Genomic DNA, 19,217 nt, shown 5'->3' with positions numbered 1-19,217 from the left:
GAGTGAGTCTTAGCCGTCTTCTCAGGTCGATGCGTTACTAGCACTTGCAATTATGTCTTTACTCGAGCTATTTATATTAGCATACCACATCATTCACTAACACATATTTACATCAGAGTGCTAAATCACGCACTAATATGTACTATGATATTTATTTATTCATATAATTAAGTATAAATAATATAGTTTTATTTGCAATTTCCACAACAACATGTGGGGTATTTTTCTAGCACAATGAAAAACAACTCACGAGAGTTAACCTAGCTATTTTTTTTTCTAGAGTTAAGTAATGACAATATATGTTGCCTAAACAATAATAAAAATCAGGCCCCTCAAATACAGCCATATGAAGAATTGTTTTTATTTATCTTTTCCTAGTAATAGTCTAATAAGGAGTATGCGTAGTGCTAACTGCTAACATTCTATAGAAATGGTAAAAGAAGCCCACTGACTGATGTCTTCAAGTTCGTCGTTTTATATGAGCAAAAGAAAACGGACAAAAGGAACGGCGGTGCGACGTCACAGACACCACCCCGGAAGCCGCGGAGGAAGGCGCCATAGCACACAACACAAGAATCTCAGCAGCAGAGAGCCCATCGATTTCTGTGTCTCCGTCCAACCATCCACATGGGCATGGCGACGGCGCTAATGGACGGCGAGGTCGGCGCTCTCGTCAAGGTCTCCGCGGCGGTGTGGGCGGCGATGTCCTACGCCCGCCTCGCCGCGGCGCGTCTCCGGCCAGGCGCGCCTCGCCTCCTGGCGCTCCTGCCCGTCGTCGCGCTCCTCTGCGCGATTCCCTTCGCCTTCTCGACGTCCACGTTCCGGGGTACCTCGGGCTTCTTCCTTGCCTGGCTCGGCTCGTTTAAGGTGCTCCTCCTCGCCGCCGGCATCGGGCCCCTCGACCCGTCCCTCCGCCTCTTCCACTTCGTATGCTCGGCCTCCCTCCCCGTCAAGCTCCGGCAGCAGTCCAAAGAGAAGAGCCAAGCTCCCGTCCGTGGGCCGGCGAGGATACTCCTCTCCGGCGCCATCATCCCGGGCGTCATCTACGCGTACCAATTCAAGAGCTCGATGAGCAGGTACCAGCTCCTCGCCCTCTACACCTTGCACATCTACTTCTCGCTGGATCTGCTGCTCGCCACCGTCCACACCGTGATCCACGACCTGCTCGGGATGGAGATGGAGCCACAGGTGGACCACCCTTACCTGGCGTCGTCGCTGCGTGACTTCTGGGGCCGGCGGTGGAACCTCATGGTGCCCTCCATCCTCCGGCCGTCGGTGTTTCGCCCCGTCCGCGCGCGCCTCGGCACCGCGGCCGGCGTCCTGGCGGCGTTCCTGGTGTCCGGCCTCATGCACGAGCTCATGTTCTACTACATCATGTGGAGCACGCCCAGCGGCGAGGTGACCGCCTTCTTCCTCCTGCACGGGGTGTGCGCGGCCGCCGAGGGATGGTGGGCGTCGCATGCCGGGTGGTGGCGCCCGCCGCGGGCGGCCGCCGTGCCGCTCACGCTGGCCTTCGTGGCTGGGACGGGGTTCTGGCTCTTCTTCCCGGCCATGGTCAAGGGCGGCCTTGACGAGATGGTGCTGCAGGAGTGTCAGGGCATGGTGGTGCTCATGGAGCAGGCCGCCCGGCGGCTCGCCGGCGCCACAGATCTCGTCTCGTCAACCATGTGATTTTGAGCAAACGGCATGCAAGCTGCTGGCTGGCTCTGCTGCTTGATGTAAACTCCACCGCAGGATTTAAATTCGACGGATGTCGTGATGTATTCTGGTTGGTGGATGCGCTGATACTGTTTCTTTCGTGATGAGCTGTGACTAATAGGTTGTCAACTTCCGTAATTAAATACATTGTCTTTCAGATCTCTCCTGGCACTGACAGGAGTGATATGATTGTTGGGACTTGGGAGTTGGGAGGCAAGCGGGTTAAAATAGGCCTTGTTTACTTTCCAGAAAATTTTGCAAAATTTTTCACATTTCCTGTCACATCGAATCTTTAGACCCATGCATGGAATATTAAATATAGACGAAAATAAAAATTAATTGTACAGTTTGGTCGAAATTGACGGGACGAATCTTTTGAGCCTAGTTAGTGCATGATTAGATAATATTTGTCAAATACAAATAAAAGTACTACAATATCTGTTTTGTAAAATTTTTTAGAACTAAACAAGGCCATAGTTGTGGAACCAAACACACATCTATGAAATGGTGATGCTCCTACCTAGGGATCAGAATGCTTGCTTATACCGAAACAGTACAGAAGACTAGAAGAGTAGACCCAACGCTGTAGTAAAAAGTTAGTACTCCCTCAATACTTCAGCGTTTAGGATATGATTGTGCTTACCAATGAGTGATTAATTAGAGGGCATTTTTCCATCTCTACCCATATTAAATAGAGTTACGACTGCTCTTCAAACAAGAAAGTTGTCTAGCTCAAGTGGCTAAGCATTTTTGCGAAAGGCCAGTGGAGAGAAACGTGTGCCCTTTAATGCATCGGTGTGTTTTGAGGCCCGCGAGTGTCACGGCAGCCGAAGAGACGTGCACTGCCCTTTAATGGATCGGTGCGGCAGCCGAAGAGGCGCACAGCCAGGGGCAAACAGGTCAAGTTTAAGCCTCTAGTGGCCAAAACGCCACTTTTTTTTGAAAACAGACTCTTGGCCCAGAATGTCAAGTATTATCGGTACGAAGGGGTATACAAAAATGACACAATAGTTATATGTTGTTACTGCAATTGTGGCCTTGTGGGCGCCGTTAGGTCTTGATGTACAGTAATTCTCAAAATGTAACACCCTGCTCTCTTCGGACCAATTGTGCTAGGCAACTGTAATGGTGCAAAAGGCCACGGCCCAAGGCCCAAGGGCCCATTTCTGACGTGATATACAGAGAAGATCTCCCAAGACAATTTGGGTGCCCAATGGCTTGGGATACCCCTTTTACATGGATTTGGCAAGGAAAAGTTGAAGCTCCTACACCAGATGGTAAGACTGTGGAACAAGGTCACTGGAACCAGAGGAAAACGCTTCAAGTAGGCACAGCGAATTGACGAGCAAAAAAGGAAAGCATAATCTACAAATGGCCATTGGTGGGATGATCTGCGTGTGCCAGCAAAACAAACTACAAGAGGACCTTTTCCTTCTTCACAAGGATTGGAGGATCGATATCGATGCCCATGTTAGCGGCGGTGCCAGCGATGATCCTCATAGCAGAGTCGATGCTCTTGCAGTTCAAGTCTGGCAACTTCTCTTGAGCTATTGCACGCACTTGATCCGCCGTTACTTTTCCCACCTTCGCTCGTTGTGGCTCTTTCGAACCTTTTTCGACACCTATAAGAACCAAGATTCAGACATAAGGTAAGGAACCATCGTGTCACTTTCGTACCTAAGAATGAGGATTAGTTATCACGAGAACATATAAGGGACCATTTGCTCGTTAAATGGGAAAGAGAATATATGCTCTAACATAGAAAGCTGGCTGTCTGACTCCAGCATATGCATTTGCAGGTACTGATGCGGTGACATTCATTCTCTGCAGCCCATAGTTCATGTCTATACCTTAACATGCAAACACATACGTATTATGTGTAGTGACTTGTGAGAGAATGTACTTAGAACGGAATAAGGTCTTGTTTAGTTCCGAAAAGATTTCGGATTTTGGTACTGTAGCATTTTTTGTTTGTTTGTGGCAAATATTATCCAATTATAAACTAACTAGGCTCAAAAGATTCGTCTCGTAAATTACAGACAAACTGTGCAATTAGTTTTTGTTTTCTTCTATATTTAGTGCTTTATGCATGTGCCACAAGATTTGATGTGGCGGGGAATCTTGAAAAGTTTTTGAATTTCGGAGTGAACTAAACAAGGCCTAAATTTCCTCTTTCTAGAAGAATCTTATTTATATGGGCTGAACATCCAAAACAATGAATTGTTGCATAGGTTCACGGGAATTGGAAATGGAAAGCTAGAGTTCTAAGGCAGCAAATAAAAATACAAAGTTACTGTTACCAACACCCAGCACTGAATCATTGAGCAACTGTCGACTGTTCCAAACTAGATTGAGTTGCAGTTGCATTCGCTGTTGTTAACTTGTTATACAAACATGTGACAAAAACAATGTGGAATGTCTGAACTTTTTTTTTTGAGGGATCAGGAATTGACTGAGCTTAAATAATATCTAACCGAGTTACACACGGGATCGCTAGTCGCCTAATCCAATGTGATGCACTTGCACAAACCATAAATACCATTCCTTTTCCTGCATGTCGTATTGCTTTTATAGTCTTATAGATAGATTGGGCAATTTGATGAATGCACCACAAAACTCTGAAGAATAGATTCAAGCTAATGTACAGGGTGTGCACCTGCAGCCTTGAGTAGCAGGACCGAAGCCGGAGGGGTCTTCAAGACGAAGGTAAAGCTCTTATCCTGCAAAAATGCGAAGCAAAGGAACCAGTGTTACGACAACCATAACTCCACATTAGCAATCGATTCTGAGACAAGCGCCCAAAGTAGGACGGACAGCGTTAGTCTCACTCACATCAAACACGGTGATCTCGACGGGGATGATGTAGCCGGGCTTGTCGGCCGTCTTGGCATTGTACTCCTTGCAGAACGCCATGATGTTGACACCCTTGGCACCGAGCGCCGGGCCGACGGGCGGCGCCGGCGTCGCCTTGCCGGCCTCGAGGGCCAGCTTTATAAGGCCCACCACTGCAGGACAACAAAGGGGTTAGGCGCAAGAACGTCATCCCTGATGCGGCAGGAATGCTGACGACGCCGGCCTAGAGAGGGGCCACGGACCTTTCTTGGCCTTGCCTCCCGGCTTGGGCGGCGCCATGGCCCTGACGGCGAGAGTCCGCCGCGAGGAGGGGGCGGCGGCGGGCGCGGGCGCCAGCGGCCGGAGGAAGGACGCGGGGGCGCCGAGAAACGGGGAGGAGAGCTTCCTGGTGGGGGCATGGGAAGGGCGGCCTTGGAGGGATAAGGAAGTGGTGGCCATGGCCGTGTTCATCGCGGCGCGGGGGAGGAGGGGAGCCGGGAGAGGGAGAGAAGCAGCGCCGCGAAGGAGCAGTGCAGCGGTGAGGTGTTCTTCCCTCCCTGCCTCCTATCTAATCCGCAGGTGTGGCCAGGACTCCCCTCGTGGATACGCCTTCTTGTTTGGAACACGTACTTCAGCACTAGATTGCCAATCTCAGCTTCCTCTTGGAGAAAATTGATGACACACAAGCTCGTCAGGATGAAGACGCAGATAGTTAAATGACCATATTATTTTGGTATAATTTTATATTATATATATATTAAGAAAGAAAAAGACATTCAACTTCACCGTGACATATTATCAGCCCGTTTGCTTGCCTGATAAGTTATGATTGAAAGTACTATTTGCTAATTTATTGTGAGAGAAAAAATACTGTTGAATGACTAACAGATTCGACAGATAAACTCAAGCAAACAGGCTTTTACAAATCCACACCGTTAACCAACTAAGCTTTTTTTTAAGGAATCGTGCCATCTTTTTCCTCTTGAGAAGATCCATGGTTCACAAGCTGGAATGTTCACTCCCCTTTCTCAAAAGTGATACTAGGCTGTGGAAAATCTCGAGCCTTTTTGTTGACTGCACTATTTTGATGATGACTGCACCAGAATAATCCGCACGAGTTACTTGTAAATCGCAGGAGAAATTAAACACTGACGATTTTCTTCTACAAACCGAAATCAAGGAACTGGACATGAAAGATTAGCCACATATAATCTTCCGCAAGTGAAGCCTTTCTATTACGTATTTTCCACAGATTTACACAGCACAGGTCTGCACCTCCTAACTTCAATGATCACGGTACCGACGGTGACAAGATATTATGTTACATACAAAATACATGTCTCTGAAGTCTCTGTAACAAACATTCAGAAATGAAACTGAACAGCGTAATCCACATTCCCGACATTTACTACTGAAATCTCACCATTGCAGCTCCAAAAGAAAGCAAATCAACAAAAGGAAAAACAGCACAGCAATTCAGGCATTCCTCATATTCTATTTTCGATTTTGAAGGAATCGACAACAGTATGCAGCCTATCCTTCATCTTTTCCCATCTTCTCTCGTTTGCTCCAGTGGTCAATGTGTAAAATTTACCTGCAGCATCCCACTCACAATTAGTAGAAAACAGTAGATGATGGCAGTGACCTGCCACGCCATTTGTACAGTTTTCCAGTTACTACAAGGTCGAGAGTACAATATACCACAAATATTAACTACTAACAGAACATCTTACTGACGGAAGGCCATACCATTTGCAATCACAATAGCACCAAGTGCATGTCTGGTGTAGTTTGGAGCCTGAGCTGTGAACTCAAAAGTGTAGTAAGCTCTCCCATCAACATCATTCTGCATCACGAGACGCATATTGTAAATTTAACAACATAAAAGTACCAAAAATATATCTTCCAAGAACAGAATAGCATGGCCAATGTCATTAACATGATGTCACACAAATGAAAAAAAAAATGATTCTAATACAAACGAGAGAAGTACTAGCTAGTTTACAGTGGCACCTAAACGTTTTATCTGTCATATTACCACCTGCACTTTCGAAACACTTGCCAAGGCATGTTCGCAGAAAAGAAAAGAAAAAGAACCATACTTTCAAGTTGGGAACTACGTTTCAAAAAAAAAAAGTTGGTAACTGACTAAAACCAGCAACAAATTTCAATACATGTAGGTGGATATTTGCAATCTATTCATTAGTACATTTGCTATTTTCAGAGAGTCGCTGTTCAGCTTATTCGGTCGACCTAATAAAAAGAACCCAGAAGGGTTCATCAATCAGCAGTGAATGAGTTCATTCAGTCTTCTATAATTCTGTCCACATATAAATCAATTGGCATGCCTGGATGGCTGGATAAATATTTTTAAAGAACCATTTTATGTCATAAATCATCATTCCTCAATCCTCAAAGATTTGACACGCACTTGTGTCCACGAAATTAACAGGAATAGTTAGACCAATCACGGTAAATTGGAAGCGAAGGCACACCTCTTTCGCCTCAATTAACTTTGTCTTCTGTGTTGGCGGTGCCAGAACTTTTTTTATCAAAGCTTCGGCAACCTGGAAAATAGGAGTTAATAAATCAAAACTGGGCCCTTTCCACTAGATAACCACGGACTATCCCAGTTTATTTATGGATTATGGAAAAGAGAATAGTAAACCTTATCCGGAGGTCCAAGATCACGAATATCCTCCTTGCTAGTTGGAATAGAGTTGACGCTCACACTCTCCAGAGGCTCTATCACATCTTTGTACACCTTGTCTTGCCCTTGCACAGCCACTTCCTGGATAGGATAATGTGATTAACCTCACACACATAATGATAAAATACATCGTGCAGCCAAAAAAAACTAAGCCGAATTGTGTTTCTTTCTCTTCAATCAATCAAGGACAATGATTAATACAAGAAGTGTTTGTCACCTCCCATCCGAACGGGTAGAGGAAGGAGTAGCCAGCCTTCTTGTCGACGACAGGCAGGAAACCTTTCTTAGCCTCTGCTGCGACTATACCAGATCAGAATCGCACTCAGAGGCGCAGTTTGATCAAATAACCCATTCACAGAGCAAGCTCGTCTCCCACTGAGCGGTCAGTGTACATCAATCAAAGCGCGCAACGCTGCAGAAGGCGAAGCAGTCTAAAGGCGATAGTAAATTCGAACGAGCAACTCACATGCCGCCGGATTAGGCCGGGAGAGGAACGCGGCGGCACCGGCCACAAGCACCCGCCGCCGTCCGGAGCAAGCCGCCTCCTCTGCGTCAGTCAGGTCACACAACAACACAGCAACGTCGGTAAAGCGAGACGCCATAGAGCGAGGGAGGGAAGGAAGGAGACGCAATCCTGCTCAGGAGAAGCGGCGGTGGGGGTACCAACCGTTGTCGAGCTGCCGCGGCGGCGCGGGGCCACAGGCGGCGGCGACGGGCGCGACGGCGCAATGCCGCTTGCGCAGCGACGGGGCCCCGGCCCCAAGGCGGCGTGCGGCGGCCGCTGGAGAGGAGGACGGCGCGCGGAGGGACGCGGCGGGCACGGCCGTGGCCATGGGAGCAGTTGCGTCGGGGCGTCGACGACGAGGGCGGGGCGTTGGATGGGGCGGAAGCGAAAGCGAAGCGACGAAAAGCAGCTTGCGGACTCCGTTCGCCGAGTAGGATTTCGCCCCCTTTCTGGTCCACACGACGCGTACTGCCGAGCCGGAGCCGAGCGAAGCGCGAGTTGGACCTGGGCAGGCGGCGCGCGCCCTGTTCGCCTCCGCCTGGTCCAGCAGGCACCCCGACCTGGCCCAATGCAGGAGGAGCGGGACCAGAGCAGCCCGTTTGGGAAATTGGGAAAGAATCAGCCCGTTCTGTGTTTTCTTTTTCATTTTTTGGTTCTTTGTGAGTAGTTTATTTACATTTATTCTGTCTATATAAATCTTGAAGTATATATGGGGCTTGTTTGGCACAGCTCAACTTCACTAGTAAAGCTGTTTTTTTAGAAAATAGCTTCATGAGTGACTTTCTAAATGAAGCTGAGCTGTTTTGGAAAAAGTGTTTGACAAAATAGCTTAACCAACTACTTCATACATAGTTGAGAGAGAGAAATGAGGGAGAAGCTGCAATAAGCTACTTTTTTCCAGCTTCATCCAACTTATGTCTTTGTGAGAGGAGGACAAAAACAGCTTCACCCATGAAGCTGTTTTGGAAATAAGTGTTTGGCAAAAAAAAACAGCTCACAACAGCTCATGAAGCTGTTGTGAGGTGTACCAAACAGGCCCTATGTATCAGTGGTTATTCATGAAAATCAAAATTTTCAAAGTGCACCCTGACTGTTTCTGAGAAACCGATCTACCTCAATGAAATAATGCTCTACAGCCCTTCCAAGAAACATGCTCAAGCTTAAATAAAAAAATACACGGGCTTCAATAAAAGTTGTTTTATAAACCTATAAATGCTTTGCTCATGAAAGGTAAGTTTTTGCTAAAAAAATATTTTAGCTTCATGAGAAATGTTATAGTTTCACGAGAAAATGTTCCAGCTTTATGAGGAAATCATTCTAGATTCATAGAAACATTTTTCTTTCTTTCCAGGAATAATATTTTGATAAATACAAATATTTGGAATTATATATTAAATACATATATCCATGTCAAGTTGTACAAACAACCAAAGTTTTGCCTATGTTTCCATTATATATAAAAAATCTTTGCAAAGAATTAAATTATGTTGAGCGAACAAGTTACTATTGGCATACAATTTTTTTTGAAGTAAAATTATCTACAAGATATACTATAAACAACAAATTAAACTATGAAATATAATAAAGTTACAAGATGATAAAAAGGCTTAAAACAAATGAGAAAAGAAAGAAAATATAAGGGTGCAGACGAAGAGAATAGCCTATGAAAATGTTGCCCTGCTTGCTGTAGTCCAACTGTAGCTATAAAGAAAGAAGTTTAATTATCTATTTCTTCCATCCTAAATTATAAGATGTTTGACTATTTTATTTCAAGTTTGACCACTGGTCTTATTAAAAAAATTATATAAATATAATCGAGGCTTTTACGTGTATGCTATTATAAAAGTTGGTAATTACCAAAAGTCATTAAAAAAAATTAAGTTCTCACAAGTGCCAATGCTCTGAACTCTTTTGTCTTTTACGCCACTTCTGTCAGATTTGACTCTAACAATATTAAACTGCAAGTATAAAAAGTCAAAAATATCCTCATGTTTTATACAAAAATTATAGATATCATCGAGATCTATAACTTTCTAGTTCTAAGTTTTTTATTTGAGGTCATTAAGATATAAAAATATTAATTATATATTCAAGCCTGAGGGTATTTTTAACTTTTCATACTCGCGGTTTGACACCGTTAGAACTAATCTGACGGAAGTGGTGTGAAGGACAAAAGAGTTTAGAGTAGCGGCACCTATAAGAACTCAACTTTTAATAACTTGTGGGTAATTATCAACTTTTATAGTGGCACATAAGTAAAAGCCTCATAGTCAAATTTAAGTCATTTTTGAAGAATTTTTGTTAATATACTAAACTACGACAAAAGAAGTGATATTTTGCATAAATTTTTGAATAAGATAAGTGGTCAAACATAGTATTAAGAAATCAATTTGAAATAGACTGAGTACTACAATATACAGCTGCTACTGTGCTACATCAACGACCCAGAAGGCGCAAAAGAAGCTACAACGACAACGACGGTTGTCTTCCCGGAAGGCCGAAAAGAAAATTGTGGTACATGGGCTGTACTGCCAAGAGTCTAGAAGCCCAACAAAAAAGGTCAAACCAGCCCACATGGCCATCTGAACTCTTTACACTTTTTTTTTTTGACAATGAACTCTTTACACTTATTCAGAGAAGAGAAGTTTGAGTTCTTGTATAAGCAAAGCTGAATTGGAGGGAAGTTGATGAAGGGTACAGACAGTTTCTGATGGAGTCGGCAAGTTCACTTCTAACGAACAAACTACCAGAGTACATCTGTTGCGTATACATACTACATGGTACATCACTGAACAAAACGGGATGATGGAAAACCGAAAAGCTAAACGAAAGAGAAGCATCGAAAACGCTAGACTCTGCTGTTTGTTCTTCTCTGCTGCTAGTACTACCGTACGCAGGAGGTGCTGCTGCTAGGTCCTGAAGAGCTCGAGGCAGTGCTCCTGGTCCAGGTTCCTGCTCCAGAACTTGGCGTAGTACTCGGCGTAGGTGTAGTCCCTGTACACGGCCGGCGTGTCGCCGGTGACGAGCTTGGCGGCGGGGCCGATGCGCACGTCGTTGCAGGGGCAGAGGAACGACGCCACCGACATCCTTGGCCTGTCGGAGTTGACGACGGCGCGGTGCCACACGCTCTTGTACCTGCCGTTGCTCAGCGCCTGCAGGATCGGAGGAGATCAGAACACCACGGGTTCAGTTGATCAGCGTAGCTGCCAGAACGATCGATCGAGCAGCCGATCTCGTCACTACTACCTGCAGCTGGTCCCCGAGGTTGACGACGAGCGCGCCGGGCCGCGGGTTGACGGCGATCCAGCGGCCGTCCTTGAGCACCTGGAGTCCGGCCACCTGCTGGTCCATGAGCAGGATGGTGAGCGCGTTGGGGTCCGTGTGCGCGGGGAGCCCGTACGTGAGCTCCGGCGCCGGGCACCGCGGGTAGAAGTTCACCGCCATGTGCTGCTCCTGCTCGCCCAGCGTCTCCTTGATGTACACGCCGTCCAGGTCCAGGCCCTCGGAGATGGCGCCGTACAGCCTGAACCCCAGCGCCCGGACCTCCCGGCAGTACGCGCTCACCGTCTCCCTGTACGTACGTGCGTGCACGACGTTGCCAGTGCCGGCCGCCCAACACCGAACAACAAACAAACCGTTAATTAGGACATGTACGTACGTACAGTGGTCTGGTCCAGACAACAACCTTTGTTTGTTTGTTTGTGAGATGATTCTATGGAGTTGTACATGTACCAAGTGACTACTGACAGTACAACAGACAAGCCACTGTTTAAGTTTAAGGTCTTGTTTAGTTCACTCTGAAAACCAAAAAGTTTTCAAGATTCCCCGTCACATCGAATCTTGTGGCACATGCATGAAACATTAAATATAGACGAAAAAAAACTAATTACACAGTTTAGCTGTAAATCACGAGACGAATCTTTTGATCCTAGTTAGTCCATAATTAGATAATATATGTCACAAACAAACGAAAGTGCTACAATACCGAAAAGTGTTCACTTTTCGGAACTAAACAAGGCCTAAGTTTAAGTTTAAGCATAAGCAGATGCGGATCCCCTGCAAGCTGCAAGATGGTCATAGCAAAGTTAGCAGGCAGTGTCGTGATGTCGTCGTCTGCTGGACGTACTGTACGTGCGCCTCGTCGTTACTGTACGGGGGCACGTGTTATTCTATTTTTTTGCCTTAGCATCCGAGAAGTGTGGATCTCATTGCGTTGTCTTCTGGTCGACCGTCTGGCCGCCCAGTTTATGTACGTTGCTATGGGGTTGCTAAAAATCGTAGCTTCAGTATCATTTCTGCTTCTCTTTATGCTACAGGTATTTTTTTTACAGGAGTTGGAGAATATAATATATTCCCTCCATACCTATAAAAAAAGTCGTAGTAACGACATGGTGTCCAAAGCATAACTTTAACTCTTTGTTTTTATAAAAACATTTATAAAAAAGTGATATATGTATATTTTTATGAAAGTATTTTTCAAGACAAATCTATTCATACGGTTTTCACATTCTCAAATTCAAGAACCTAAAAGTTATACGCGAGTATTTAACCTAAACTTTGTCCAAAACAACTTTCTTTATCTATATGAAGAGAGTAAGTAGAACTAAATGTTTGTTTGGCACAACTTGTTATGGCTCTTGGTTCTCTTGTAATAGCTCGATGAGGCAATCGTTTTATGGCCCCTCTAGTCGATCTCTGGCTCTTCAGTTAATATAGCATGGTTTCCTTAAAGATCCTCCATGCCCCACGAGCTCAGGCACCTCCACTGCCTTGGCGGTGATGGCCACAAGCAATCGGGGCGGCGGTGGGCGAGCCGGACGACAGTGGTCTAAGAACTGTAGCATTGCCACCTCCAGGCTACAATGAACTCCACCGGTCCCCGCGACATCTCCAAACAGTATCACAGGAGGGAGAGAAGTGGCAGTTGGGGTGGGCTCTAGCTATTGGGGGAGATCCAACTCCCCAATTATTTGAGTGATGATGAAGAAGGAAGTTTTTTGGTGATCATAAAAAAAAAGAAGCATATTGGGGGAACTGTTGGAGTAGTGAAATGGCCATCTTAGGAATTAAAAAATGGAGCCACTGGAGATGCACTAATAATGCAACTCTATAAAGGAGTAGTTCTGTTTCCTTTGGAAGCTAACTCTATATAGGAGTAGTTCTATTTCCTTTGGAGTCTCAGCCAGTTTATCTTTTCTGACGGCAGGGAGGTCCGCCTGTCCTAGAAACGGCTTTAAAACTGGCCGACACCACATGGTATGGTACACGGTGATGCTGGTTAGTCACTTTCGAATTCCATGCTCTAAAAATGCAACTCTATAAAGGAGTAGTTTCGTTTCCTTTGAAAGCTAACTCTATTAGGCCTTGTTTAGATACATCCAAAAACCCAAAATTTTACAAGATTCCCCATCACATCGAATCTTGCGGCATATGCATGAAACATTAAATGTAAATAAAAAAGATAACTAATTACACAGTTTACTTGTAAATCATGAGACGAATCTTTTAAGCCTAGTTGCTCCATGATTGGATAATGTTTGTTAAATAAAAACGAAAATGCTACAGTGTCAAAATACAAAAAAATTTTGGATCTAAACAAGGCCTTAGTTCCATTTCCTTTGGAGGCTCGGTCGGCTTATCTTTTCTGACGGCAGGAAGGTTTGCCTGTCCTAGAAACAACTTTAACCGTGTGTTTGGTTGGGGGTTGGGTGGGTTGGATTGGATCCAATCCAGTTTTTGGGGACGGAGCCAACCCGTCCAGTGTTTGGTTACACTTCTGATTTTGGGGACGGAGCCAACCCATTTTAGTGTTTGGTTAAAGAATTGGGGACAGAGCGGCTCCGTTCAGTGTTTGGTTGAAGGAATTTAGTGTTTGGTGGGAGCCAACCCGGCTGGAGCGGCTTCGTCCGCCAGATTTTGACGGACGAGTCCAACCCGCATCTGAGAGGAATATTCTATCCTGAAGCCAACCCAACCCTCCTATCCTCCAACCAAGCTCCGACCCGGCTCGCCCCGCTCTCCAACCAAAAACGCGGTAAAATTGGCCAGCACCATATGTATGGTACACAGTGATGCTGGTTAGTCACTTTCGAATTTCCCCTCCCTTGAAGCACTGTCCAGCGCTTCAGTGATGGGTCTCATGAGGAAAGCGAGACAAAAACAATTCCACCGTCTAGAGTGAAGGACAAGCACAGTCCAGCCTTAAGCTTGTCATCTAGTACTCGTTTTGGAGTTACTCACTCAGACCCAAAGATACCATTCTCAGTTTTTTGGAATACTTAAATAGTTTTAAATCTGATTAAATTTATAAAAAATAATCAGCATTTAATCGTTGATACAACACGCTGGTCACGTGGCATATTATCATATATAAGTAGATTATTAAATATTGGGTCCGTAAGTTAGCTAGAGGATCAGCTTAGTGACAGTGAGTGAGCGAGGCAGCATCTCGATCGGTGGAAGCTGGAGACACTAGCTGCATTATTATATTTGTTGAAAGCTCGGCAACAATAGCTCGCGAATCACCGATGTTAATGTAAGTTCTTGGCTTCTATTTTGAGTATAGATTTTTACTGGCTTGTTTTCACACAAACAGAACTGTGCACTCGTGATGTCTAGAAGCCAGAGTGGTCACTGCACACGACACGTGCAGCTGTACACCACGAGCGCATATTTTTTTCCGCAGTACATGGTGGTCCTTTTTTTCTTTTTGGAAACTACATGGTGTTCCTCTGGACAGCACAGAACAGTTAGTTTTTTTTTTCAAACACTCTTTTCTAAAATAATTTTATGAGTAGAGTTATTTTTTCTCCTCTCACAAAAACATAAGTTAAAATGATATTATAAAAATAGTTTATCTTAGCTCTTGCCCTATTTCTTTCTTTTAAAAAAAATGTATGAAGCCTGTTTTTGTCAAACATTTTTTTCAAATCAGCTTAGCTTTACCCAAAAAGTTGCTCATGTTCTTTTCTCAAAACAACTTCAATAATGAAGCTAAGCTGTACCAAACGGGGCATAAGCCTGATTTTCAGATGGAAACAAAAGGTTGTATTATTCGTTTTTAATTTAGCAATAAAATTATAGCAAAAGCTACTCCCTTTTGGTCCTTAATCTGGTCAAAGTCTAGGCGATAAAAAAGAGAGTCAATGGGTGATCTCTCTATCTCTCTCTCCACTCTTATTTTTATGGATTTGTTAGTCTCACGGGATTGGATGAGCAGCCGAGCATGGCAAGAATACAAACAAATGGGTAGCTACTGGAGCAGAGTACTGACTGAGCTCTGATGCTGTGGGTAGGAGGCAAGGCAGGTACTGGGTACCTGAATGATGGCGGATTGTCCGGCCAGTCGGGGACGTATTGCTCCAGCGGATGGCAGTGCAGGCGGAGGTAGTCCCGCCAGTTGTGTACCGTCTCCTTGCGCACGTTGAAGCTGGTGGACAGCCGCATCTTCTTGCCCGGGTCGTCGGAGTAGAGCTTCGCCTTCTCCTCGGCGGGGAGCCGGAAGAATTCGTACGCCACCGCCAGCATCGCCGCCGTCAGCTCCTCCGCCACACCGTGGTTGACCACCTGGCCGGTGGCGGTGGGCGACAACAGGATCGGAATTATTTATTTTTATTTATACTCACCAAATCAGTACGATCGAGGGGGGACGGACGGACTTGGGCGACAGACCGAGTCGTACCCACCTGGAAGAAGCCGTGGGTGCGGCACGCCTCGGCGACCCTGGCGACGACGGCGGCGCGGTCGGGGACGGCGAGGTCGACCACGGGGATCTCCGCGTCGGGGACGACCTCGCGCAGGCGCGGCCGCTGCGTCTCTGGCCGGACGTAGCTGTCCGGCAGCGTGTCGTGCTCGGCCGTGGAGATGAGCTGCTCCGCCATGCCCGCTGGCACGCTGCTCTAGACTCTAGCGCGCGCCTCCGAGAGAGCTCCCGGCGTGTCTGCTCTGGCGCAGCTAGAGCTAGGCCGCGTGGTCCATGACCATCTTGTCTATAAATATAAATAAATTAGACACGCAACGTGATCAGACGGCGACGAGACGAGCAGCGGCACGATTTTTGTCGATCGAGATGACACGTGGGGCCGGCGAGACCTCGAGATCCGTGTGCTCCGCTCGGGCTCCCAGTCCCAGTTGACCGGCTTGCCATCGTCAGCGACACGGCGCAGGGTAACGTCAGGGGCAGTGACGGCAGCAGCGTGGCCGGGTTTGCCCGGTTCTTTGTCCACTGTGCGTCGCGTGATGTGAGCGGCCGCCTACAGCGTTCGCCGCGTGCCGAGCTGAAGCTACTACCTGTCAAGCTGCCGAGCATGCATGGGCATGGGCATGGCGGATCACCCACCGAGCGCGAGGACGTGCGATTCAGGCGTTGGCGTGGCAGGAACTCGTTCCTCACGGTCACGGTAGACTCGGTACAAAAAACGGCCTCAAGCTTTGTGACTGCTGGGTCGGTGAAAAGGTTTAGTTGGACGGCACACTGTTTTCGTCACCGGTTTCCGTTCTCGTGAATGATCTATGGGATTGCAGTGTACTAACGTCATCCGTAATAGTTATCAAATAGCTAGCTACGAGGAATTCTATTGAGTTTCAATAACAGTTTACAAATAGCTAGCGAGATGATGTATACAAATAATAAAAAAGTAGCACTCCCATTGGCTAGCGAGAAGAGAGATCAAATAGCTAGCGACTTCCTAATAGCTAGCTAGTGACTCATAAATAGCTAATCTAGCACAATCTTCTAAAAATAACTCTCTCACAATACTCTCCACAATAGCTAGTGACTTTCTTAGCTAGCGACTTCTTAAGCTAGCTATTTGCAAATTGCCATTAAAAGCCAATAATATTTTTTCTAAAGATCAAATAGCTAGCGATTTGAACACCATTGCGGACGCCCTAATGGATCGACAGGGAGTTACATACATACAGAAAATGTCAAGATTACATATAAAAATGTCAAGCGTGGGATGCTTCGTTGTGGTATTTTTTTTCCTTTGTCTAGTTCAACCCAAAAACCAAAAACTTTTCAAGATTTTCTATCACATCGAATCTTACGGCACATACATAAAGTATTAAATATAGATAAAAACAAAAACTAATTACACAGTTTGTCTGTAAATCGCGAGACAAATCTTTTAAACCTAGTTACTCTATGATTGGATAATTTTTATCAAATAAAAACGAAAATATTACGGTATCAAAATTTTAAAAAAAATCGGATCTAAACAAGACCTTGTACTATTGTACATCAATTCACTTTAGTCGAGCCAATAGACAAAAGTCGCATGGTTGTTTGAAATTAGCAATCCTTTAGACATATAGGTATACGCCAACTGGTCAACAACTTTGTTGATTCTCATCCATGTCTAAAGCACCAGATCAATTTATTGTCGTTGAATTTTCATATGCTCCGTCATGGATAGTTTTGTTTTGTCAAGGCGGCTGCGGCTCTGCTGGTTTGAATTCAAATCACATTATCTGCTGGCTCCTGGCTGGAACCTTCCTTGGTCCCAAACCATAGTGCTCAGGTTGGCTGCACATTTGACCGTCTGGATGAAGCAGGAAATGTGTTGCCTTTCAGTGTTCAGTAGTACTGACATATATATCCAGGAATTAACCAACGTTAGCAACTTAATGAGGTCCAAATAATGCATCATTATACTGTTGAAGGCAGACACTGCGGTCACCTAATTGAAGTAATTTATGCTAAGGTTTACCAGCTGAACTGTCCAAATCCTAGCTAGGGGAAAACGACGGATCAAGGAACTTTGAATGTTCTTGCTTTTGCTCGATCTAGTAGGTTTCGTTTTCTTCTAGAGCCGGCAACAAAGACCACCTAGAATAAAATTTGGCGGAAAATAAACATTATGTATCGATCAAAATTGATTTTTTTTTTCAATTAAAAAATCACTTGAAATCCACACCAAAGGCTATTTTTTAACACAATGGCAGGAGTGTTAAACATAGAAGATTTCTTAGTAATTAAGATTGTGAAGACGGGAAATCGCATGGAAAAATTGCAGATTTTAACAACTACTCACTCCGTCCCCGAAAGCTTCAACTCCTAGAATCCGTGTCAGTCAAACTTTTCTAACTTTGACCAACTTTATAGAAAAGAGTATCAATATCTATGACATAAAATAAGTATGTTACGAAAATATATTCTATAATAAATTTAATGGTATTAATTTGGTACTATAAATTTTAGTATTTTTTTCTATAAATTTGGTCAAAGTTGTAAAAGTTTGACTTAGGACAACTTTAGAAATTACAGGTTTCAGGGACGGAGGGAGTAGTAGTACTTTGGAGAGCCACTATTTGCCGTTCGGAACACTGATGAATTGGCCACAAAGCAAGAACCGGAACTGAAGAACCGAAGGAGACGCGTCGACTGTGAGTGAACGCACTGGCGGAACTGCGGCGCCGGGGCCCCTGTCGGCTGTCGCCGTCGTTGGAAACGCATTAAGCTAATCGACAGGAGTAGGGTGGCGAAAGGCTTCCTATCAGTAAAAAAGAAAAGATGACAGCTCCTTGATTGAGCTAAAAAAAGACAAGTGCTATAAGAAAATGTGGATCTTTATATCCGTTTCTACCTTTCGGCTGGATTGACATTGTAGCATTTTGTTTGTATTTGACAACAGTGTTCAATCATGGACTACCTAGACTTAAAAGATCCATCTGGTAATTTATAAATAAATTATGTAATTAGTTATTTTTTATATATATTTAATGCTCCATACATGTGCAGTAAGATTCGATATAATGAGAAATCTTATAACCTTTTATATTTTTAAAGACATCTAAACATGCCCTCACGGTACAAACGGAGGCTTGATAAGAGCACTCACAATGCAGACTATATCATAGAGTCTAAAATTATTTATTACCTTAAATAATGTGGACTTAGGCCAGTCTCAATGGGGTTTCATTAGAGTTTCATGCACATTAAATATGCTGATGTGGAGCTATATTAATGAAGAGAGAGATGATAAGAGTTTTATGGGAGTAGAGAAAGTTTCATCCCCATGAAACTCCTATGCACTGTTTCCAAAATATTGATGTGTTGGAAACTGTGTCATGAAACTCCCATTGAGGATGGTTTTAGAGTCTAAATAAGACTTGAAGTCTTATTTTTTCTATCTTTTTCTTCAATAAATATGCTACCCCATTAGCAAAATACCATAAATAATATGTAATTAATTGTCTTGGACTCTGTGATAGAGTCTTGTATTGTGAGTGGTCTAATGGCACGGCCCACGGAGCAGGAGCAAGTGAGGAACCAATGCTCCCAAGGAAAACGTGCGTTTTTATTTACGGACCAAGGAGCAAGGACAGCAGAGACGACAGTGGCAGAGTGTCCTCTTGTCGCTCAGAGATGGTAGAGCAGAGCAGACAGGGGGCGTCCCAAATGGCCAATGCGGCGTCGCAAACCGCACCAGGCGCCCGACACGCGCGCCCAACGGCAGATCGAAAGATTCG

General features: G+C 45.0%; 4 protein-coding genes across 4 annotated transcripts; 1 reads left to right on the top strand and 3 right to left on the bottom strand.

Annotated features, from left to right (window-relative positions):
- On the top strand, positions 229-1,861 carry LOC8085723 (probable long-chain-alcohol O-fatty-acyltransferase 4). The gene has a single exon (XM_002468570.2). It carries the CDS (start codon positions 628-630, stop codon positions 1,669-1,671), a length of 1,044 nt encoding a protein of 347 aa, XP_002468615.1. The 5' UTR covers positions 229-627; the 3' UTR covers positions 1,672-1,861.
- On the bottom strand, positions 2,699-5,130 carry LOC8085722 (50S ribosomal protein L11). The gene is made up of 4 exons (XM_002465919.2): positions 4,794-5,130; positions 4,531-4,703; positions 4,355-4,418; positions 2,699-3,320 (listed from the first exon to the last, which is right to left on the bottom strand). The coding sequence occupies exons 1-4, from the start codon at positions 4,999-5,001 to the stop codon at positions 3,112-3,114; spliced, it is 654 nt and encodes a 217-aa protein (XP_002465964.1). The 5' UTR covers positions 5,002-5,130; the 3' UTR covers positions 2,699-3,111.
- Positions 5,739-8,179, bottom strand: LOC8085721 (psbP-like protein 1, chloroplastic). The gene is made up of 7 exons (XM_002465918.2): positions 7,908-8,179; positions 7,707-7,787; positions 7,458-7,540; positions 7,199-7,321; positions 7,026-7,097; positions 6,280-6,376; positions 5,739-6,124 (listed from the first exon to the last, which is right to left on the bottom strand). Exons 1-7 carry the CDS (start codon positions 8,071-8,073, stop codon positions 6,018-6,020), a joined length of 729 nt encoding a protein of 242 aa, XP_002465963.1. The 5' UTR covers positions 8,074-8,179; the 3' UTR covers positions 5,739-6,017.
- On the bottom strand, positions 10,373-15,725 carry LOC8085720 (protein DOWNY MILDEW RESISTANCE 6). The gene is made up of 4 exons (XM_002465917.2): positions 15,431-15,725; positions 15,064-15,311; positions 10,992-11,316; positions 10,373-10,897 (listed from the first exon to the last, which is right to left on the bottom strand). Exons 1-4 carry the CDS (start codon positions 15,623-15,625, stop codon positions 10,655-10,657), a joined length of 1,011 nt encoding a protein of 336 aa, XP_002465962.1. The 5' UTR covers positions 15,626-15,725; the 3' UTR covers positions 10,373-10,654.

Source organism: Sorghum bicolor, chromosome 1, assembly GCF_000003195.3.
Source record: "Sorghum bicolor cultivar BTx623 chromosome 1, Sorghum_bicolor_NCBIv3, whole genome shotgun sequence".
NCBI classification, from domain to species: domain Eukaryota; kingdom Viridiplantae; phylum Streptophyta; class Magnoliopsida; order Poales; family Poaceae; genus Sorghum; species Sorghum bicolor.
This window is presented reverse-complemented; position numbering and strand designations above follow the sequence as displayed.